The sequence below is a fragment of the Meriones unguiculatus genome, chromosome 1 (genome assembly GCF_030254825.1).
Source record: "Meriones unguiculatus strain TT.TT164.6M chromosome 1, Bangor_MerUng_6.1, whole genome shotgun sequence".
In the NCBI taxonomy this organism is placed as follows: domain Eukaryota; kingdom Metazoa; phylum Chordata; class Mammalia; order Rodentia; family Muridae; genus Meriones; species Meriones unguiculatus.
The window spans coordinates 22,577,902-22,602,673 of NC_083349.1; the positions used below are offsets into that span (position 1 = coordinate 22,577,902).

Genomic DNA, 24,772 nt, shown 5'->3' on the forward strand with positions numbered 1-24,772 from the left:
CACTGAGAACAGGGGAAAAGTCTTCTCCAGGGAAGGGCCCACCAACTGCTTATCTCACATGAAGTGATCAGCCCAAGTTCACACTTTATACTTTACTGTGTATAAAGTAACAGTATACAGACTGAGCAGGTTATATTTAAGAATATAAGTATACATGTTGTGGATATAAACATGCTTTTGTTGTGGATGTGGGACTGATTCAGATGGTCCACAGCAGCAGACTATTTGCCTCATGCCGGCTCTGAGGGTGCTCTTTGCCAGCTGCAGATAGTTTAAATCTGAGGACTCTGGAGAGAGAATAAATACCAGAGCCCAGAGTGTGGGAGCCCCAAGAAAGAACACGCTGCTCTGCTTCCCCCTTGCTGCTCCTGGTTGCTGTTGTAAGACAAGAAGTTGGAGATCTCCTGAAACGAGGATTGGACTGGCTCCAAGGAACCTGACAACCCTAATCAGCAGGAAGCAGCTAAGAGAACTGTGTCCCCTCTCCCACCTGGTGTTGGGGTACTAGAAGGGTTTAAGGTGGAGTACGGAGAAAAAGATATAAGAAACGTAAATAAGAGTTTAAAAAAAACCTAACACCTACATTTATATACACATATATATGCATTTGTGTGTGTATGTATGTATGTATGTATGTATATGGAAGGGTTTGGAGGGAGGAAAGGAAAGGGAAAATTGTGTAATTATATTATAATCTTGAAAAGAAAATAAAAACTATTTAAAACAAGGGGAACCTGCTCTCTGTGTCAGAAAGAAAACATTCACTAAGGCTGCCAGGCCACCTTCATTTGCACAGTGTTAAAAGAGAGGTAAGACTTTGGGCGAATGAGACACAAGAAGAAACTTAAATGACAAAGATGCAGGAAGGCCACACCAACTCCACGTCTGCGCTCACGATGCTCCAGATATGGTATTCCGGAGGACAAAAATGGCACGGAGGAGAAAAGCACAGTCACGGTGCCACACTGCGAGCTTACCACTAAGGCCACAATCCTTTGGTTTTCACAGTTCACAGCTTTGGGCTAAAACTCAGGACAGCGAACATTTAGGGTGTGATCAGATTTTGACATGCTCAGCACTCTGAAGGCACTACCAAGTCAGGACAGCAGTTTTTAAATGAGGGACCCATGATTCCCAGAAAGCTGCTCTACGTGTCGAACATAGCCCAGAGTAGACCGTGAACCCCAGCTCCGGCGGTGGCAATGCCTGGAGCTGAGCCTTGTGAAGGGTCCACCATGTTTACTTTGGAGACACTCAAGCTGGTGACAGCCACCCCCACCAGCCACCACCTCCCTCAGTCCCTGCAGTGCCAATGTTCCACCTCACCTGCCTTACACGTCTTGCCATTGTCCTGCAATTGCACACCAGTCGGGCAGGCACACGAGTAGAAAGGCTCCCTTGGGGACAGCAGGCAGAGGTGGGAGCAGCCGCCGTTGTCCTCCTCACAGCGAGTGTGGACTGGTGAAAACAGGACAGAATAGCAGAAAATCACAGTGCAAGGTGTGTGACTCCTCCACTGCCCTGCAGATCATTCCCAAACGAGTTGGCATCCCCCCTCATCCCCGTGTGTCTTGCTGGACAGCTGTCTCTCTGGCCCAACACCACGACACCCTCTCCTGATATCAAGAGTCTTCCCTACAGGCCCCCTCGTCCTACCTCACCGCTGACCACCCACTGTTAGGGCCTACAGCCTTGTCAGCAGTTCTGCAGTTTCTCAGAAACCATCCCAGACCTGTCCTGCCCCTGGAGGGAACATTTTTCCCACCCTGAGAGGCCCCAACAAGATGACAAACTTTGAAAGGGTACTACTCTCCCCAGAAAGTTGTCCACCATGCTTCCATGGAAATTCTCAGGACCTATTTACGTGGCAAGGCCTAGGAACCCTGGGTCAGTAGATTCCTGAGCACATGGTTCCCCCTCTCCCTTCTCTCTGATCTGCCTGGACCCTGCAGGCTCCATCTATACCGGGTGACCACACTCAGGCCCCTCCCCAGGCCCTTCTAGGAACAATGTCCACTCCACCCCCAGTGCCTGCTCACACTTACAGGGAGGCTGCCGCTCCTGGCTCAGCACCTGAATGTCCATGGGTGAGTAGAGAGCACTGAGGATCTCCTTCCTCTTCTCCCCTGTCCACTTGTTGCAGGCGTGGATAGAGCGTGTCTGCCAGTCTGTCCAGTAGAGTGTGTCCCCAGAAAGCGTCAGGGCAAAGGGGTGAGTGAGGCTGCCTTCCACCACCTTCTGCCTGCAGCAGACAGGAAACGGGCAGAGGGGTCAGGGGAAGCCCTCTCAGACCAACTCTGCCCCCTCTGAAGGCCCTGGGGCCAGCATAGACCCCACCATGTCTGTCAGACCAAAGGAAAACAGCTGTGAGCACACCCCTCCAGGAAGCCTTTCCAGGTGTACATGGGTACTGCCACAGCCAGCCAGGACCCCAGGCCTGAGGAAGAAACAGAAATGTCTCTGGACAGTGGGACGAAGTGTCCCCTGGAGAAGAAGGAAGCATGCAGCCACACCTGGAGTCAGTCTCTGAGAAGCCCGGCTCCCTAGCCCTGATGTGCACACACAACTTCCTGCTAATTCAGCCAGATGTGCTCGGTCCCACTGCCCACATCAGCAGCAGGGAAACACTTTTGGTCCTTTGTGCTCAGAATGTCCCGTGCAGTGGACATCGTGTTTAATGAGATTATGAACTCTGGTAACAGGACAGCAACTTGCATAGAGCCAGCGCCTTGTGATTGCTAACGACCACACCTGCTGCAGAGGGCTCTGGCCAGCTGTGTGGCCTTGGGAACTACCTATTATCATACAGGTGATATGGCGTTACTGTGAGCATTAAATGAGCTAGTAAACGTCCCTGGACACTGATACTACCGAAGAGTTGCCACTCTCCCCATCACAGTAGCGGCCACCTCTTGTCACGGCCCCTTGCCCAAGGCTCCCAGGCTAGCAGCTTTCCAGAGTCTGGGCCAGTCTCGGTCATGCTGGGATAACTTTCTCCCACCATCTAGTGTCCCCGGGATGGCCTCATTTCCAAATCCCAGACCAGACCCTGACCAGGGTAACCTGTGTGTATCCCCACCCGCCCCACAGAAGCCAGGACCCAAGGCTGACCGTCATCCCAACATGGACGGAAGTGGGCCTTCCCAATCTCACTCAAGCCTTCAGGGGGACCGTCAGCACCAGCTCCTATGCCCCTAGGCCAGGAGCGCTTCCAGCACAAAAATCAGATTAACCTTCCCATGACGAGCCCAAGACCTGATGCCAACTCAGAAAATAATATTTGGTCATGGAGTAAACTACCCCTTACCCAATACAAAGCTCACAGCTCTGTCTCAAGTGTAATAATGGCACAGGGCTACACCGAGCAGGCCAGAAAGCTCTAACAGCCATCATCAAGCAGGAGAAACATCCTTCTTATTCATCCACTTGTCTCCTCCACTGATTAAGCACCTACTGTGTACCCAGCTCTCTAGCAAGACTGGAGATACAATGATAATCACCCGGCCCCTGCCATACTGGAAACACAATGGCAGGGGTAGCACTGACTGTCCCAACCCCAGCCAGGCTCAGGCCCTGACCAGCAACTCCAAAATCCAAGCCAGTCTAAACATTGAACTTAATTGTTTTTGTTTGTTTGCTTGTTTTATTTGTTTATATTATTGAACTTACTTGTTTTTAAGATTTATTTTATTTTTATTTACATGTATGTGCATCTGTGTGTAGGTAACTGCATGAATGCAGTTGCCCAAGGAGGCCAGAGAGGGCATCAGATAAGCCTCCCAACAGGAGGAAAGCGAACTCAGGTCCTCTGCAAGAGCAAGTGCTGGCAACTACTGAACCACCTCTCCAGCCCCTGAACACTGAGATTTTTCTCACTCATTTCACAACAAAAATACGAGTCAGCTATACTCTTTTCTCTCTCTCTTTTTTTTTTCCCTTTATGTTTTTACTTTTTTTTAGTTTTTCAAGAGAGGGTTTCTCTGTGTAGCCTTGGCTCTGTGTTTCTCTGTGTAGCTTTGTAGACCAAGACAGCCTTGAACTCACAGAGACCTACCTGCCTCTGCCTCTCAGAGTGCTGGGATTCAGGCATACCTGGCTCTTTTCTCTTTTTTAAAAATAGTGTGTGTATGTGGTATGCACGAATGCCCCAGCAACTGTGTGGGGGTCAGAGGGCAACTTCCAAGAACTGGTTCTCTCCCTCCACCATGTGGGTTTCGGGGACGGAGCTTAGTAGTCAGGCTTGCACAGCCAGCCATCTTGGAGGGCAATGCATGTTTCTTTCTACCTAGGAACAGTCAACATATTGCTGTGGAAACGGTCACACCAGCTGTGACGTCAGGCATGGAACCTATGCTCTATTCCCAAAGTCACCAGGCAATCCCGGGGGGCTTTAGGGAAGAACCTAGGGCCTGAGTTAAGGAACTTCAACTCCCTGGGGCAACAGGGTGTAGGAGGAGGTCACCTCGGCCACCGGGCACTCACCGGAAGGAGCCGTCCAGGTTGGCACGGTGGATGAAGCTGAGCTTGGCATCAGCCCAGTACAGCTTCTGCTCCTCCAGATCGATGGTCAGCCCATTGGGCCAGTAAATGTCGGAGTCCACAATGATCTTCCGGGTACTGCCATCCATCCCTGCCCGCTCGATCCGGGGTGCTTCCCCCCAGTCAGTCCAGTACATGTACCTAACAGGGAGGCGGGAATAAGAGGAGAGACACAGATGTGAGGATTGCTTCCTATCTCCAACACAGGCCTGAAAGCTCACCCATCAGGCCTACCAAATACAGTCTGAGGGACCAGGCCAGGACCCTAGACTTTTAGGTTAAGGAATTAAAATACAGCCAAGTACTGCTTGAAATGCTTGAAACAGGAGCTCACGTCCACCACCACCTCCGTCTCCTGTAGCCAAGGCTGGCCCGATCCCACTCCTGCCTCCACCTGCCAAGTGCTAGGATGACAACCATGTGCCGCCATGCCTTGTTTTTGTTTTTTCTTAATACTCATTTTTTAGTTATGTGTATGTGTGTGGATACAGGGTGGGTATGTGTGTGAGTGGAGGTACCTGCCAGGTCCACAAGAGATGTTGGCATAACTGGTCATAAACTGCTCAAAGTGGGTCCTAAGAACCAGACAGAGGCCCTCAGGAGGAGAAGTGCTGGGCCAGGCCTGCGGCCCTGTGGAACACGTTCTTAAGAATATAAACTGTGAGGGCTGGAGAGATGGTTCAGCAGCAGTAAGGACACGGGCCGCTCTGGCAGGCTCAGATCCCTGTACCCACATGGAGGCTGACAGCACTCTGGAACTCCACTTCCAGGGGATCTCACAGCTTCTTACAAACCCAACGGACACTGCACGCATGCGCGCGCGCGCACACACACACACACACACACACACACACACACACACACACGCACACACACGGTCCAGTTACATAAACACACGCAAAACTCTCATGCACATAAGATAAAACCTAAACCTTTAAGTATTTTTACATACATACATATATACACACACAGTTGAGCTGATGAGCTGGCTCACTAGCTAAAGGCGCCTGCTGCACGAGCATTCGGGTCTGAAGTGCTAAATGATAGATAGTCCCAGAGCCTACACAAAAAAGCAGGTGGTGCTAGGGTGGTGGCACACACCTGTAATCCCAGCACTCAGGAGGCAGGGGCAGTGGATCTCTGTGAGTTCTAGGCCAGCCTGGTCTACAGAGCGAGTTCTAGGACAGCAGGGGCTACACAGAGAAACCCTGTCTCCAAAAGCAAAAATCAACAACAAAGCAGGATGGGAGGTAGCACAGCAGGAATAGCAAAGGAAGACACTGCCTCTCCAACTGGAAAGAGAAAAGTGAATCCTGAAATTCAGGATTACAACTCCCGCATACACACACATAATCATCCTCTGAGGGCAGAGGGCTGGTTGTAGCTCGGTGACAGAGCTCCTGCCTGGCACGCACAAAGCCCTGGGCTCGATCCCCAGACCTAGAGAAAAGGGCAAAGACTTGGTGCCAGAGTATATAATCTGCACTGGACATCACTGACCAAAATACCACTGGTTGCCCCTGGCTCTGTACTCTTCCAACCTGTTCGCAGTTAAGAATAGGCTGTGAGTACCTTCCCCTCTCCCTGTTAGAAATATTTCTCATTCGGTCCAGCGCACACCTGTCATCCCTAGCACCAACGAGACCGAAGCAGACGATCACTGGTTCAAAGCCAGCCTGGATTACACAGTGAGTTTGGGACCCGCCTAGGATGGATGATGGATATGAAGCCACAGTGGATATGCACAGGAAGAACAGCAATGACTCCCAGGAAGGTCTGTGAGGAGGAGGCTTTCAGAGAGCCATGTAGGGAAGCTCCCGACAAGGGGCCCATGACCTCTGTCTATCTGCAAGGCACCCCATTACTCCCCTTACTGTGCCTTTACGTGTGCTGTGCCCAGACATCAGCATCCAAGTCAACAAGACCCAACCCAGCCAGTGTTTCTGTGATTCCCATCTGCTGTGCTGTGGCCCAGAGCTAAGGCCAGGCAGAACAGTAAGGTCAGTATTCCACATTTTCTCCAGCTCCTGAAGTGTGCAGGTTTCCTTAAATGGGGAACTGAAGGGCTGCTGGCTCAGTGGGGATAGGCCCATGTCAGTTCCAGTACTGCTGTAGGGCAAGCATGCAGAACAGAGGCCATCCTCTCTCCCAGAGAAGCGAGGCAGATGCTGACTAAGGGCCACGCTGCAGGGATGCAATGCTGGGCAGTTGCTTCAAGGCAGTACCAGCTGCAGAGAGGACCAGCAGCCCTTGCAGCCCCACCCGGATATGCAGCTGGACTTTCTCAGGCTAAGCTGGAGTCTTCCAAGCTTCAGAGCCCTCTCTGCCACTTCTAGCCACCCGGGTCCTGGGCTGTGCACACTGAGGTGAGCATTTGGACAACAGCCATCCTTCTCAATGGTGGCTGGGGCAGGATCCCCTCATCTAAGGCTGGCTCCAGAGGAAGGCACGAGGGCATAGCAGAGGCTCCCACAGGGCTGAAGGGAGTGCCAAGTTTCCCTTTTCCACTTCCTTTCACTCTCCCCACAATGTACCCCACAGCTTTCACGTCCTTATTTATCCAAGGCAGAAGAAGGAAGCCTGAGACGTCCTGTCCAGGGCAGTAATGCCAAGGTCAACACTGGCCCGAGGGCAGAATTTGAAAGGAACAGCCACGGAGGTAACCCCTGGGAAGAGCTTCCAGGGAAGGAGTCAGAAGCAAGTACACAAATGGACCACTCAAACCTTTAATAAGGACAGCCAGGGCCAAGGAGGCTGACTGGCCAAGGGTGATACAGGCCACAGCGGCCTAGGTGAGAATGGAGAGTACGGAGTTCCCTGCATCTCCACACAAACGCACAGTGCCCACCCAGTCCAGCACCCCCCAGCGCAGTCAAGTACCTCTCAGCCATCGTGGTTAAAGGTAAAAAGAGGCTGGAGAGATGGCTCAGGGGCTAAGACACTGGCTCCTACACGGGGCCTGGATTCAATTCCCAGCACCCACACAGTAGCTAACAAGCTTCTGTGACTCGTGTTCCAGGGATCCTATGCCCTCTCTGACCTCTGTAGGTACCAGGCATGCACATGGTACACAAACATACCCACACCTAATTTTTTTTAAAGAGAGGCGCGAAGAGATAATAAAACCGCATACACACAGGGTCTTTTATGTGGTAGAGGAAGAGCATGCGTGTTACTGCAGCAGCATTCACCCAACCCAGGCTGTTCTTAGTGTTTTCCTGTGACACGAGAACGTCACGCCAGCTCCGTATAGATGGAGACACAGAGCATCATGTCACCCTTTGCCAGCTGCTCCTGCCTTCAGAATAGAACTCGACCCTAGGCACTTTCTATCCCCAGCCTGCTACATGCCTGGGCCAAGCTGCTGCCCTCCACTGCCATCTAGAACTGCTATCAGGGAGCCAGGCCCAACCCACAGCCGAGGAAGCCCCGTGAGCTTGAGTCATCCCTTCCCACAGATGCAGTCTTCTCTACCCCAGAGCCTTTGCACTGGTCATTCCCTCTCTACAACCAGAAGCCTGGAACACTGCCCTTTCCAGACCCTGCCTTACTCTCCTGGTGGCACTTATTCCTCTCAGACATACTGTGCCTGAATCATTTTGTCCCCCACCCCCACCAGTTCGGGCACTGGAGCAATGGAGAAGCCCACAACTTGAGAATGGGCCTTCCTGCCCACGTTCACAAATGCTGCCCCTGGGCATGGGGTAAGGTAGAGCTGTGGTACTCTGTCCCAGGAGGAGTGAGAAACCTGGGGAGAGAGAGAGACAAAAGCACAAAGGGGTCCTGTTGAGAAGTGGGGTGCTAGCCCCGAGCCTGTTTTATCACACTCTCCACGGACTGGTCCCTCTTGGCCACAGATACCCTCCTGGGATAATGGCCGATACCTCAGGAGAAGACTGTGGGGCTGCTGAAGTCCACATTACTGAAAGGCCGGCTCTGTGACAAACAGACGACCTCAGCCACATCGTCTGCCCTTGCTAGTCTGCTCCTCTAACTCCTTGAACCAAGCAGTGGCAATCCTCCCAGTGCACAGTGCAAACGCTCCAGCCAAGCCCAGGAGCATGGGTGCAGGCCGCGGCAGCTCTCCCCACTCAGCTTCTGCTCAGCCCATAGCTAGCACGAAGTCAGCCAAAGTAGCTCACTGAGAAGGGTCACAAGAAGGCAGGGCCATCAGGTTCAGACAGTGCCCTGTGGCCAGACAGAGCCAGAAGATGGGCTTAGGGTCCTCGGCAGTGGCAGAATGCAGAGCATGGGGCACCAGACTGGCTCCACAGAGCACCTACGAGGCTTACAGTACACACACACACACACACACACACACACACACACATACACACACAGATACACACACACAGACACACAGGCAAGGTCCATAGCCCACATCATGCTTCCTCATCTGGGAGACCACAGCAGGCATTTCTCAGAAGCTCTGGAGACATTAGTAAAGCTAAAATGTTGTGTGGGGGGGGGGACTGGGAGGAGAAGAGGGAAGGGAAACTGTGGTCAGGATGCAAAGTAAATAAATAAATTAATTAAATTAATTAATTAAAAAAAAAGCTAAAATGTCAACTGAAAACAACACAGTCTATGAAAAAAAACAAAACAAAACCCTGTGTCTTGCCCAAGACAGTCTGTCTTGCTGTTCTCACAACTGAGCCAGCACAGAATTTCAGGGTCATAGCCACATAAAGGCAGTCTAGACAAGGACCACCCCAGGGTCAACCCTGAGAAAAGATGGACGGAGGAATGGCAAGGAGTGAACGAGGAAACTGTCCATTTAGAAAAGTCTACAGTGAGGTTAGATGGTGAAACTAGCAAGCCCCATTAGCCTGTAGCTGAAGGACATTCACTGTTTGACTGCCGGTCCCTTCTGAAGTGGCCTTCGTTGCAGCCAGTCATATGGGCTCTACAGAAGAAACCCTGGTCCCATGCCCACCTACCAGACCAGAGAAAAATGGAGATTTACCCATGTGCAGGATCTAGGGCAATGGCCCTTGGCTGGTCCAGGTCCTGCCAGAAAAGAACCTTACGGGACGTCCCATTGAGGTTGGCCACCTCGATGCGGTTAGTCTCCGAGTCTGTCCAGTACAGCTTCTTGCCAACCCAGTCACAGGCCAGGCCGTCGGGTGACACGAGGCCAGAGATGACAATGCTCTGTGCGGCAGTTCCAGTCTGGTTTAGGAAGGTCTGTTTGATGGCCTCCTCGCTCACGTCCGTCCAGTACACGGCACCCTTGGAGAACTGGAAGTCCACAGCAGCTGCGTCCTCCAGGCCACTGGCCACAATGGTGGACTCCAGCTTCACTCCACCCGCATCCACTAGCCGCACGTCCCGGCGGTTGGCAAAAAGCAGGAGAGGTGAGGCTGTGGGCAGAGAAAAGGGTCAACGAGCTGAGCAGGAGAGGAACCATGTCCCAGGGACAAAGGGAAAGAGAATCATAATGGTTACCTCTGATACCCCCCCTGCCCCTGCCCAGCACCCCTCCTCTGGTCCCCTGTACCCAAGACTCCTTCCTTCCAGTGGTCCAGGGGGTCCCTTGGGGAGAGGCCAGTTCAGGGAGAGAGGCAGGAAGATTTCCCAAACCCCCCAAACGCTGGCCCTGCTGCTCCCCAAACTGGAAAGACCACTTCCCCACTTCACGTTGCTCTCAAGAGTTCAGGTGTGCTCTTCAAAGGCACTCAGGGGTGAGGGCGGGGCTGGGGGGAGATTTGTAACCTAGAATTTTTTTCTTCAATCCTCACTGGGAGCCAGGAGGCCAGGCAGTGCTCCCAACTCTGAACCACTGAGGAAACCACACACTTAATTCCTAAGTTTTAAGAGGAACCCACAACATACTCCTGGGAAGCTAGCTTTCCCTCTAGGAGACCTGGCAGTAGCCCCAGGGGCCCACAGTGAGGCAGGCCAGAATGTAGGTGGCTCCCCACCCTCCTCCCCTCCCCCACCCAGGGGACCCTAGATGACAAGGGCACTGTAGCACCCCATGGCTCCACAAGCCCTCTTCTCCTAAAGTGGAAGCAGCAAAGGAAAGCACAGAGGAGGAGGAAGAGAAAGTTCTGGAGAGACACCGGAGTGAAAGAAAAAAAAAAGAGCCACAGCGGCAGAGCCAGGGTACCTCCCTAGGACACTGCTGGGCAAGCAGGAATGCTTGTGCCAGGGGGCTCTGGGGTCTCCTGTTCCAGTGGGGAAGCAGACACTGAGCAAGGGCATATGCAACCAAGAGCCTGTTGTGGGATCAGGTTAATGCTGTGAATGGGGCAGGGTGGGGGACAGGACGGGAGCCGGGCACAGTCCAGGAGAGGGCTTCATGCTGTCTAAGTGGTCAGAGGAGGCGGCACGCGAGGGAGATGAAAACCCACGCAGAGTTCCTGGGGTGGAAACACACAGGGGCAGCACTGTGAGGACAGAATGCAGAGCAGGCTGGTCCTACAGGTCCCTTCCCTACCGGGGGACTTTTCCATGTGCCCAACACCTCTCAGCGCACAGGCCCCTGGCAGAGCAGAGGTCCTAACTGTATATCCTTCAAGACAAACCAAGAGGGATGACCCTTTCAGTCTCCAGCTTGAGCCCTGAAAGTGACATGGACTCGCAAGAAAGTATAAAAAGGAAGAGGACAGTGGGCAGCAGAGCTAGCATGGGGCAGCTGGGAAGAAGGACGAACATACGCACGGATCCCAGGACTACACCCAACACCGCAAGCTGCACTTTGGAGTCTCTGGCCTGGGGAAGGTTGCATGCTAAGAGCAAGCCCAGCTTGCACCACACCTGGGACCCTTGAGATCACCAGGAAAAGCTCATGGACCATCCTCTAAGGAGACAAAGGTGAGGACGGGACAAACCATTTGGACAATCCCATCACACCTGTTGCACTAAGGACCACAAAGTAAATGGCTCAGCAGATCAGAGCACGTGCCACCCCTCCAGAGATCCCAGGTACAATTCCCAGCATCCACACGGCGGCTCCCGGTGGCCTGTAGCTCCAGCTCCAGGGGACCGCTGGTCCCTGTAGTCACACGCACACACCCAGACACATGCGCACACAACTTAATACACCTTAAAAGCAAGACGGATGACTCCTGACGAATGATTGCCGACGTTGATCTCTGGTCTCCACAAGAAAACACACACACACATACACACACACACACACACACACACACACCACACCACATCATTATAAATCTATGTGCCCTGGCACTGAGAGCTTGAGAGAGCACGCGCTGGTGACAGACACTAATAAAGGTTTGGTCCACTAGAAGAGTCTCTGCCTCAAGGTTGGTAAATACGTATTTTCAAATGTTAACTCTGAATTCCGCTTCTGTTACTAGAAGGCTTCCTGTACCAGTATTACTTTGGAAGCTGAACATGATAAGGCAAGAGGCCAGGCGTCTCGGGAGGGCCCCGGTGGGCTCCAAGGCCATCAGTACCCTCCCTGGGAAACAAGCAGGGCTCAGGCCACCAACATGAGAAGGCACACCAGGAAGATGCTGGTGGCAAGGGCTCCCCAGGCCAGGGTCAGCTCTACTAGACTTGGGGTTCTGGGCTTCACTCTGGCCTGGCTCCCCGTTAGGAGATCCGAAGTAAGAAATGTTACCACTCGGCTGAGCCTCAGTTTCCTCACAACACATACCTAAAACTAATGTTTTGACCTGTCATGGTGGCACATGTCCACATTAGAAGGATCAGAAGTCCAAGGTCATCCTTAGGTATATAGCAAACTGAAGGCCAACCTGGACTACAGGAGACCTTGACTCAAAATAATGACAGCAAAGAGTTAAATGTTTTGAAAACATTTTGAAATGTTGTTTTGAAATGTTCAGCGGACAGCTGAATGGGCCAAATCCCCTATGACGTCCGACAGACTCCTTTGGTCCACCCCGATGTATCAGTTTAAATATATATATATATATATATATATATATATCCTTTCAGAGCAAGAACATGGACATCCCATGACCCCAGAGATTTCAGCACCCACAATCAGGGAAGGGAGCCAACAGCTCAGAATCATCTCTGACGGATGTATATCTATTGCTCCCAAGACCCCAGCAAATCACTGTCAGAGAAAAACACCAGCTCAGGCCCCCTCCTGCCTTGGCACCAGGCCCCGTGGTCAGTTTATCGCCCCTACCACAGCAGAATTGGGACTCTGAAAACCCCAGTGCCAACAGTCCCATTTTTACCCATGTAAGTATAGCCAATATTTATATATAGAATTCCTAACAGATGGTTTGCCTTCCACTCCAATAGCCCGTGTTTTACACTGTTTACAAAGTCACCCCAATCAAGGCACAATTCCAGGTAATTCAACCCTTCGCTGTGACCCCAAAATAAGGAGCAATCTCAGCCCATGCCTTATTTATAATCACAAAGCATTACATTGGGCCTCGAGTGCTCAAGGAGTGGGTGTGAGCCTGTGCGTACACGGTGAATGGGGGTGAGAGGAGGCTCCGTCTAGCACCAACCCAAGGGGGAAGGCCAAGCCACACAAAGACTAAAGGCTCACATACAAGACACTACCAACTCATACACACACACACACACACAGTCACACAGTCTCACACCACCTAAGCAAGGAGCCCCAAAATGTGGCGCTGGCCATGGGTGCACTACGTAAGCTTTCTGGAAGGGAGCTGGCGTTTCAAAGAAAGAAGACGACACGGGAAACAGTGACCAGATGGCAGCAAGACATCAAGCGGCGGCTACGCACCTCAAATCTGTGGGTTCTAGTATAAGACACACCTCACCCTCCTCAGCCCCTAAGCTCTGGATATCTACCAGCATGGGACACTCACAAGATCATTTACACACGTCCTGTATCCAATCCATGTGGACCCAGGACTCCTCGTCCTGCTCCACCCACCTTCTTCTGTCTGATGCTCACCCAATACTGCCCATCCAGTGCCCCCTATCCCTCCTCCACTGCCCACAGAGCTCAACACTCTTTTTTTAATGCATACTGATACATTGCCTCTGTGTGTGTGTGTGTGTGTGTGTGAGAGAGAGAGAGAGAGAGAGAGAAAGTGTGTGTGTGTGTGTGTGTGTGTGTGTGTACTAGAGGCCAGAGATTGATGCTAGTGTCTTTCCCAGTCACTCTTCTTAAAAAAGATTTAGTTAGTTTTTGTTTTTGTTTTTTGGGTGGGTGCTCTGTTTTCATGCACACCAGAAGAGGGCACCAGATCTCATTATAGATGGTTGTGAGCCACCATGTGGTTGCTGGGAATTAAACTCGGGACCTCTGGAAGAAGAGCCAGTGCTCTTAACCTGCGGGCCATCTCTTCAGGCCCCAATCACTGTTTTTGAGATAGGGTCTCTCAAATCCTAGAACTTATTGCTTTGGCTAGGCTACTTTGGCCAGTGAGTCCCAGGGATCCTCCTGTCTCTACCTCCCCAGGATTACAGGAGCACAGCTTTTATTTGTTTACTTCATTTATATGTGACTGCTTACTTATTAGTCTGTGCTTGCCTGGGTGAGCTTATGTGCGCTGTATGTGCGCAGCGCCATGGGGAGGCCAGAAGACAGCATTAGGTCCCTAGAACTGGAATTGCGGGTGGTTGTGCGCAGCAGTGCGAATGCTAGAAACCAAATCTGAGCCCTCTGCAAGAGCAGTCAAGTGCTTTCCACTGCTGGCCCCAAAACAGGCTAGCCTCAAACTCAGGATGCTCCCACCTCGGCCTTCTCAGGGCTGGGATTGTGAGCTGCCCGCGATGGATGCCAAGAACCAGATCCTGGTCCGCTGAGAGGAGCTAACCACTTGACTGCTGAACCATCTCTCCAGCCCAGAATTTTGTTAAAAATGGAACTGGCAGGAAAATGGTAGTCTACGAAACTCCCCACGTCTGTCACTGAACCATGAACTATAAGACAGGCCGGGGCGGTATGCTGTGTTCCACAAGCCAGGAAGCTCTACGCCTCTCTTAAGAGGCCATGTTCAGCTCTATGCTGAGGGCGGAAAGGAAGCTGAACTGAAGCAACAAGGCCTGGTCGATCCTCTCCAATCACGGAGAATAAAGGTAAGCCACCTTGGCGTACAGAAAACGCTCACTGCTGTGCCACTGACAGCATTCTTGATCAAGGTAAGAGAAAAATGCCAACACGCCTTTAATCCCTGCACTGAGGGAAATGAAGGCAGGCAGATCTTTGTGAGTTTGAGGACAGCCTAGTCTATACAGTGAGTTCCACGACAGCCCGGGAAATGTAGAAAGACCCTGTCTCAAACAACAACAAAATAATTAAGTAATTAAAATAAATGGGAAAACCAACACTCACTAATCCACAGCTCCCTAAAGCCCAGGGCCTTCCCCCTCTCCATGTCCTGCCCCTGGGACCCAGCACACTGCAGGAGTTGGACCATGGCACCTATCTCCTGGCCAGTAGCAGGACCACTCAGACCTAAGCAACTGTGACAGCCACGACCTCAACCACAGAATCTCACAACTTCGCAGGGGCTCTGTCCCAGCTAAGGCTGCTCTCAGTAACACGACTGAAAGTTGTGTGGATGGAAATGAGCAGCTTGATGCCTAAAAGAATAAAACCTTAGCTCTCTTGTCACCCCTCCTACCCTACCACATTTAATGGAAAATGCAGCAAGCACAGGAACGGCTCTCCTCCCCACCTCCTCCTGAGCTGAGCCATCTACAGCTCTCCCTATCCATCTAGCCATCCATCTGTCTGTCCACCCATCTCTCCATCCATGCCCTCCCCTGGCTTCGGGACCCACTGTGAAGGGAAACCTCATCTGGCCCACATTCCATACTCCCTGGCCCCAGCACAGGCCCGGTCCACAACATATTCTATCGGGCCACCTCCTGGCCATTGGCTATTCTCATTCTATAGTCCTTGACACCTGGCCGATGGACACCTGTCTGCTGAGACCCTGTCATCCGCACCTTCCCCAGTGCAGCCACACTCACCTCTTTGGAGTATGCAGGAGCTGATAAGCCCAGCAGGGCACAAATCACAGCTGGCCCAGACCATCATTTGTGTCAAGACCAACACAGACATGGCCAGGCTGCACATCCGGAAATGTAACCACAGTACATTCAGAAATACAGTGTGCCTTCCCCACGGCAGAGGCTGATGGGATTCTGAAAGCTTTTATTGTAACAGAATTGGGGAACCCTCCGGAACACACAGAATGCAAGGACAGTGTCTGCTGCACTAAAGAGGCAGTGGGAAGATGCTTCTAGAATATCACAAACCCTGCTGGCCAGAATGGGGAGCTGACCGCACTTACAGAATTACATTGAATGTGCAGGCCTCTGGCACCGGGTCCTCACACCCCAATCCCAGCCCTCTCTGTCTCACCAGAGAACCCTGGCTCCCCACAGCCACCTCTGCATCCAAACACTCCCAACTGCAGGTTCGAGCTTGCCCTCTGCCTCTCCACACAGGCACACCCATTTCTGCCGCCTCTTCATCCAGCCTCTCCAACCCCAACACATTCCTACACTCATACATGGGACTCACATTCATTTTCAAATTGCACACATCCAAAAGCATGCCAGTGCACACACGGACAAGAGCACACATGCGCACGCACACTCCCGGCTCCAGAGGAAGCCTTCATTAACTCTGAGGTTTAGGCAAGCTTCCCGGGCAGGAACCACATTTCAAAGGTCAGGGAAGCAGGCAAGCAGGAAATGTATAGGGGGCAGGTTTGGGGGTAGGACAGGAAATAAGAAATTGCTTGGCAAAGATAAAAAGAATAAGACAGGTCAACGAGATGGCTCAATGGGCAAAGGACCGTGCTGAGCAAGCCTGGCAACCTGAGTTTAGCCCCCAGGCCCACATGAAGGCAGGAGAGACCTGACTCCATAAAGCCGTCCTCATGCTTCCACACATGCTTGCGCACACACCTACACACAACAGTAATAAATATGTTTTTAAAGAGAGGCGGGCCAGCAGTTAAGAACACCGGCTACTCTTCCAGGGGGCTGGGTTTAATTCCCAGCACCCACATAGTGGCTCACAACCATCTGTGACTCTGCCCTCAATGATCCGACACCGTCCTTCTGGCCTCTGTGGGCACCAGGCGTGCCTGTGGTACACACACAAACAGGCGTGCAAACGAACTGCTGAAATGCATAAAATACATAAGGAAGAATTTAAAGAGGGAACAAGGCTGCTGGGTCAGACACCTGGAGTGCACAGGAGGAGTATGGGGGTCCACCCTGTGTCACAGCAGACTGAGCAGTTGTGCCTGACCGAGGCCACCAAGGCTGTGGGGTAGGCAGAAGGGTGTGTGCCCTTAGACACCTGTCCTCACACCCCTGCTTATGGCAAAGCACGGGCTCTGTCACACAAAGGAGCTCGGCCAGGACAATGCTCAGCCACCCCTGAATGTACTAAGACAAGCAAAGTCTCAGGACCAGAAAAGGTCTACCCTGCTGGCCTGCCAGGGTAGCTGTGAGGAGTCTGCCCAGCAACTCTGAGGGTCTTACAGTGGCCCAGGCCCCTTCCAGAACTATATGTATGGTCCTCATTCCCACACACCAGAGGGTCACTCCTACTGAGGTCACTCTAGGGGTGACCATTAGAGAGCCATAGGTGGACGTCTCAGCCCTCTGCTTTCAACAGAAGCTAGCCACCCAACATCAGGTCCTTAGACCAATGCTCACAGCAGAACCAGCAGTGGCTGAGGACTAGTCACCATCTTAGCTCAGCCACATGAGGGACCATCCAAGCTCCCTCTCACAGGTGAGCAAGCACGGTCTACTGCCCAGCAGCTCACCAAGGTCACGCTGTGCTCACTGAGGAGGTAGGCCCAGCTCCCAATCCCAGATACATTTTCCATCGTGTCTGGCTTGTGCAATGCTGGGGCTCCACCCCAGGGCTTCATGCACATTAGGCAAACACTCAACTGACATTCTTTGTCATATTTTTTTGGTTTTAAACCAGGAAACACATTTTGAAAAGCCCTGGCTTGGAGTCAGAAATAAAATGGAGTGAGAAGAGCCAGGAGAGGCTGGGCAGAGGCACACAGGCTCCAGAACGGGGGAGACGCTCAGCCTGGCTTGCGCTTGTTCTGCTGCCAGCAGCCAGCCACCTCCCGCTCCTTTCACAAACCAAAAGCCTTGTGCGTACCGACAACAGGCTCACCTTTGCCCCACCACAGCTCTCCTCATACCCTAGGGGCTCCTAGGCTAGTGACTGCCTTATCTGGCCACCATATGACTGCTGGCAAGTAGCTCCCCTAGTACAGATGACAAATGACAACAGGTGCTCTAGGACGTCACGTCACACCACACAGCCCAATGCTGAACCAGCATGCCCCCGGCCAAGAAGACCCTGCGTCTAACCCCACAAACCCAGGGAACCTGCCAGATCTGGCTCGTGTGCACAGTCTGCATCTTCACATGGCCAAGGCCTCAACCTGAAAGGGGACTGTCTCACGGGCAGCACCAGGCCAGCGGCTTCAGCCGAATCCTGGATCGAGCTACGGACGCATGGCAGTAGAGATTTCCAGAAAGGAAGTCCTTTACCATGAAAGTCATTTCCCCCGTTAATCGGTTCAACCGGGTGATATCCACACTCAAGAGCTGTGACAGTGCGCGTGTGGGGCTGCTGCATGCTTCTCCTGAACCCTCGCCCTCTGACACACACGTGCACATGTGCATGCACACACAAGCATCCCAAGGCCCCAATTTAGCAACCACATAATGTTACCAGCTCAGAGATACCCAGGACAAATGGTGACATTGATTTATGTCTGCAAATGTGCGTTTTCACTAATTAGAAGGTTTAGGACAGAGTAGAGAAAAATATGTATTTCGGAGTCCCAGTTTGACTTGCCAGAAACCAGCCCGTTACTAACATTCTTATTTTCGACAAAATATAGCATTCTGATTACACACCATCTTGGTCCCATGGCTCCCAGCCTGCCAGGCTCCCGGAAGTGGCCCACGACCACGGCAAAGAGCAGGACAGCAATCCCAGGATGGAGACGCACTCGGGGCCCCTGGGGACTGAGTGCTTGGACACTCTGACAGAGGTCCTTCCATGGGACAATGGCAGCTTTGAGCCAAGGTCTCGTGTCTTGTTCTACCAGGTATAGGATAGCCACTCAGATTCGTGATGACAGGAAGACCAGCCCACCAGAAACTCCCCTAAGAGGGCAACTCTGACATTGGAGCCCATCTCCATGTCTGTTTCCCATATGTTATCCAAGCCTCGGCCAGCAAGGATCAGATCCCAGGCAATAAGGAGCCCCTTTGGCAATTTTGTTTGTGCTGGATTTGGGGAGGAAGAGAGGGACAGAAAGAGATAGAGAGACGGAGAGGAAAGAGAAAGAGTGTGCGTTTATGTGTGTTTACAAGTACAGGTGTTCATGCTGGGTGTATGCCAACGCACCATGTGCATACCTGTGTGCCTGTGAAGGTCAAAAGAGGGTATTGGAGCTCCAGGACCTGGAATTAAGAGAGGATTGAGAGCTGCTATGGGGGTGCTGGGAATCAAACCAAATCTTAACCACTGAGCCATCCTTCCAGCCCCTATGTTGGTTTTTTTCAGACTTCTTCTATGTAGCCTAGGATGGCCATAAACTCTGCTTCCCACGTGCTGAGATTATAGGCACCAGCCACCATACCCAAACTTTTAAGGCAATTAAAAAAAAAAAAAAAACATTTACAATTCAAATAGGCCTCAGTTTCCCCGTCTCCAATCCAGGGATTATGACAGTCCCTTCATAAGGCAGTGGCACCAACCAAGCTCAGCTGTTTTTACCTGTTGTCTTCTGGGTGCTCCAAAGGAGGATGCATTAATTTACGAAGGAAATCTGCATTAGCCACACCCAGCACATGGAGTGCACACACCCAGGAACTGTTCTGATTACTTAGTATCGAAGTATCAAAACCAGCCCAAGCACAGCTACATATAGCACTTCTGAAACCAGCTAAGGACTCCTACACTGCCATGTTTACACCTGTGTATGGACCATGACCCCTCACTCATCCCTAGTAGAGAACCGACAAGCTGAGCAGCCAAGGCTGCAACTCAGACATTTGGACTCTAGTGATGCCAGGATTTTCCTAGCTGCCACCTTCGCTGCCTCTGCAGTGACCTGAGCCTGGACTCCTCTTTAGTCGAGGACCAGCACTAGACACAACAGCTCCGAATCAGAATGGTTGTTCAGTAGGTATGAAGCCTTGGGTTCTCACCCCAGCACCTGGAAAGCCAGTCATACAGCAGGCCAAAAAAAGAGCCGCTGACACTCATGGTAACGAAGAGTGTCCCCAAGAGAGATACAGACCAGGAATTGGCGTGGATGAACTCAGGGACCCAGGACTGACTGGAGCCGCAGTCCGGCTGTGGTGCCTCTGAGCCACACCCTGAGAACTACTGCCAACCCCGCAACAGTCAGGCAGACCTGCCAGAGAGCCGGCTTGGCACTGACGCATTTCCACGGAGGTGGGAGAAGGTGGGCTGGCCCAGGCCCTACCCTGCAGGCCAGAGAGGGAAGTGGTTCCCGTGTGGCCACAAAGATCTCATTGTTCTGTCCACAGAGAGGAAACTGGAGAACCGATTTCAGAAACAAGCCTACCTTTGTACCGGCTCCTGTTTCCTCTAAGTGCTGCAGAAACCAGTCAGAAAAACTGCCAAATTTATCATCACTCTCCAAAATCTGTTTAGTGAGCCAAATTTGCAGGCTTCTGCTTTCAAACAAGCCACAACTCCTGGAAAAAAGTGAGAACCCAGGTGCCAAGGCTCAGGGGCCACAGCCCAAAATGGTGGCTGGTGCCAACTCAGGATCCCATGACAACTCTGTCTACCATGTGGCCGACTGGACAGATGAAAACAACGGAGGGGAAGATACAAGCCACCGCTGGGGATAGAGAGATGGCCTTTTAACCCCTGGCCTTTTGGCCTCAGCCAAGCTTATCAGGGCACTGACGTGCTTGGAGAATTGTTTGTGAGTTTGGGCTCTGGCTGTCTTGGAGCCTCACTGGGTGGCAGGTTGGTGAGATGCAGAAGAGCCCAGGAGCCCTTCCTACAGTGCCTGCTATGGACACTAGGAAACACGGACTGTGCAACGGGGGCCTAAGGATAGCCCAAATTCCCTATGGAAGAAATCCAGAGAGAAGCTCCAGTCTGCTTCTGTTCTAAGACAGGTCCTGGCTTGGTGACCCCACAGATCCCATGCCCGCCCACCTTCCTGACTTGCTGTCTGCCAGATGGCACTTAGTCCTCACAGGAAGTGGGGCTGCTGTCACCTAGTGTCACAGACGGGAAGACTGAGGCCTTATGAAGGCAAAGAACCTTGCTGAATACCAGCTGGGACAAGTCAGCCAAGGGGACTCAGCTGCCTGGTGGGGCAGGGGATAGTCTTTCCACAACACTTAGGTTGATTCATTGGAGAGCTGGGTGTGGGGTTACAAACCTACGATGCCAGCACTGCTGAGGCTGGAGGATCACAAGTCAAGACAGTCTAGGTGGACTGCATAGTAAGACCCTGTCTCCAAAAAGGGTGTGTGGGGGTACTTGCTGGAGAGACAGCTTAGGGTCAAGAGCACCAGCTGCTCTTCCAGAGAACCCAGGTTCCATCCCACCACCCACAGGACTGCTCACAATCATCTGTGACTCCATGACCCCACCATATCTTCTCATCTTGGAGGGCACCAGGCGCACATGCGCAGCCATACATGCCAGCAAAACACTATACATATAAAATAAAATTAATCAAAACAAACAAACAAAAAAGAATTGGTGCATTTTGCTCAACGCCCAGCCTCTTCTGCGAAAGCATCAGACATGGGAACAGCATCCAGCTGTCAGGCATGTGTTCCTCATCTCCCCCATCACACAGGGTGCCCAGCGGACAAGTCTCCCCCATCTGTGCGTGTGCAGCCAGGCAGTGAAGGTAAGAGGCCCTGAGCGTCTGGATCAGGACTCCAGCCTAAACAGCTCCCTACATAATAGCAGGCAGGTTCCACGGTCTCAGGGTCAGCACTCACTTCTACAAAACGGAGCCGTGAACACAGCAGACGTGGGGACCATACAGCAACATAGGAATGAGGCCAGTGCTGGCTGGTTTTATGTCAACTTGACACAAGCTGGAGTAAATCTGAAAGGAGGGAACCTCCTCAACTGAGAAAATGATTCCGTAATATGCAGCCGTAGGACATTTTCTTCGAATTCATTGCTTGTTTGTTTTTGGTTTGGTTTTTCTAAGATGCATTCCTTTGGGTAGGTCTGACTGTCCTGGAACTTACTCTGTAGACCAGGCTGGCCTCGAACTCACAGAGATCCTCCTGAGTGCTGGGATTAGAGGCGTGAGCCACCACAGTCCAGCCAGAGTATTTTCTTAATTAGCAATTAATGGGGGGAGGCCCAGCCCACTGTCCTTAACTCCCCAGCCCTAGGGTGGCTGTCCTGAGCAATCAGCACCCTCTGTGGCCTCTGCATCAGCTCCTACCTCAGGTTCCTGCCCTGTCTGAGTTCCTGCCCTGACTTCCTTCGATGACAGACTGTGATGTGGAAGTGTAAGCCAAATAAACCCTTTTCTCCCCAACTTACTTTCTGGTCATAGACTTTCATCAAGGCAATAGAAACCCTGACCAGGACAAGTCCCATGTGCCACCTCCTCACAATGACCACCAAGGCTTTGTGGGTACCTGAGGGTCTCCAGATAGGAGACAGATGTCTCCCACGAGAACAACCTAAGGCTCCTGCAATAGGGAGCTCAGAAATAAAGGGCAGAAACACCCAGAGGCCTCCACTCTTGCTGCTCATCTCTGCTCAGCCATCAGGCTTTGCTCAGTGAACATGGACCCTCAGGAAGAAAAGGTTTTTCCCAACCATACTCAAGACTGAAGGGTACTGAAGGGAGCAGCCATAGTCTGGATGCCACCTTCCATCAGTTCTCACTGAGCAAATTTGATGTGCGTCTCGACCTCCTGCTGCTCTCAAGCCTTCTGACAGGACGGAGACAATTAAAAAGATCCAAGACAGCTGTTCTGTCATGTCAGCTGTACAGACAAAGGCAGCATAGTCCTGGGACCACAGCAGAGACCACCCCAGTCAGCTGAGCCCTGTCTCCAGCTTCCAAGGCAGTTTTGTGACTGTTTTTTGTTTTCTTTTAAGGTAAGATCCTGTGTGGCCCACGCTGGTCTCAAATGCACTATGTATATGACTAAGGATGAGCTTAAACTTCTGATCACGCTGTTTCTGCCTCCTGAGTGCTGGGATTACATGTGTGTGCCACCATGCTCAGCTGCACCATACCCAGCTTTAATGCTATCCCAGAGCCCTCTGGGCTGACCAGAAGGATACCAGATCTGTTTCCTCTGAGCTGCAGCAAAGAGAGTGAGGCAAGAGCAAAACTCAGGCACATGGACTCCCGCAGAGAGCAAGGCAAGAGCAGAACCCAGACACTCGACTCCCATGGGTACAGCCAGAAAGGGCAACATGGGCAACATTAAAATGCCAACATTCTAAACGCCACAGGAAAGTGGCTGCAGCAATGGCTCGGCGGTTAAGAGCACTGGCTGCTCCAGGAAAGGACCAGATTCAGTTCCCAGCACCTACATGGCAGCTCATGACACTTCTAACTCCGGGCAACCAACTTCTTCTGGCCTCTGCCAGCACCTGCACACATTCAGACAAACACACAAAACTAAAAACTTTTTTGTTGTTTTCCCTAGATTAAAAGGGTCACAGAAAGCTTTTTGAACATGATAAAAAATGAGCTGGGCTTGGTGGCACACTTCTGTGATCCCAGGATGCAAGAGGCAAAGGCAGGAGGATAGGAGTTCAAAACCAGCCTCAGCTACACAGATACATGAATCTAACCTCGGCCACATGAGACTGTCATTAAAAAAAAATAATAATAAAAATAAAAGAATCATGTAAAAGTTGCAAATACCAAGCCCTACCATGACATCACAGAGCCCAGGCTCTGCAAGGCTAGCCAGTGCCACTCAGTGTCACACAGTATCACAAAGGCTTCATGTTCGGGGGGCATGGGCTCCTCGCAGAAACAACTCTGCCAATGGCAGGCATCAAGTCCATGTCCTGGAAACTGTGGCTCTCCGCACGTGGCTCAGAGCCACAGGCAGGGCAGGCATCCCACACACTGACAGAGAGCAGAGGATCTCCTCTCCCGGAGTGGTGGGGCCACAGAAGGTTCTGGGCTCTGTGGAGATGACCAGGGCTCTAAGACCTGAGGTTGGAAAAGGCCTGCCGGACCAAAATGTTCCCACCTTAGGCACTACAGAGCTGGAAACGTCTACACAATGAATATCTGGCTTAAAGAAGATGGGGGAGCCAGGGGTGGTGGCACACAGCTTTAACCCTAGCACTTGGGAGGCAGAGGCAGGCAGTGCTCTGAGTTCAAAGCCAGCCTGGTCTACAGAGTAAGTTCCAGGACAGCCAGTGCTACAGAAAGAAACCCTGTCTCAAAAAAAAAATAAAAAATAGGAAGAATAGGGATGGCTCAGCTGCTCTTCCAGGAAACCCCAGCTCCATTCCCAGCACCTATGTCAGGCGGTTTGCAACCCCATTAACTCCAGCTGCAGGGGACCTAATGCCCTCTCCTGGACTCCCCGGCACTCACATGTGCCCTATCATGACATCACAGAGTCCAGGCTATGCAAGGCTAGCCAGCATCACCTTGATTAAAAGTCAAATCAGGGGGGCTGGAGAGGTGGCTCAGAGGTTAAGAGCACTGGCTGCTCTTCCAGAGGTCCTGAGTTCAAAATCCTAGCAACCACATGGTGGCTCACAACCATCTATAATGAGATCTGGTGCCCTCTTCTGGTGTGCAGGTGTACATGCAGGCAGAATGCTGTATACATAATAAATAAATACATCTTAAAAAAAAAAGTCAAATCAGATCTTTAAAAGAAGAGGAGAAAACGGGCTGGGGATGTGGCTCCGTCTGCAGAGTGCTTGCCTAGCATGCATGAAACTCTGGCTTCAACCCCAGCACCAAAGAAAATATAGGAAATGCAGCTTGGGGTTCGTGAGACTCCGTCTTAAACACACACACGTACATACACACTGTCTAGAACAGAAGATAAGTGGGCAAGAAGGCTCCAGAAAGCATGATGACCAACATCTATAGTTGACGTCATGACTTTTCACCAATGAGCACTGTGGGCCCACGGGGTTCGCCTCAGAGCCTGGATAATCTAAATGAGGGGAAGGGACAGAAATGCATCCACCCTGAGCTTGGGCACAGAGAGGGCTGGGGCGGTGTGGCCACACCCTGCCTCGTCAGTCTCCCTAAGAAACCAA

At 51.8% G+C, this 24,772-nt stretch overlaps 1 protein-coding gene across 2 annotated transcripts in view; it reads right to left on the reverse strand.

The window, feature by feature from the left end:
* Lrp5 (LDL receptor related protein 5) overlaps positions 1-24,772 on the reverse strand; it is a 98,224-nt gene that overhangs the window by 62,355 nt on the left and 11,097 nt on the right. For both annotated transcript variants that reach the window (XM_021634330.2, XM_060383424.1), the window contains exons 2-5: positions 9,506-9,902; positions 4,483-4,680; positions 2,046-2,242; positions 1,327-1,458 (exon numbers count right to left, since the gene is read on the reverse strand). In XM_021634330.2, coding sequence (XP_021490005.1) covers positions 1,327-1,458; positions 2,046-2,242; positions 4,483-4,680; positions 9,506-9,902 — 924 coding nt within the window. The remainder of the gene's footprint in view (positions 1-1,326; positions 1,459-2,045; positions 2,243-4,482; positions 4,681-9,505; positions 9,903-24,772) is intronic.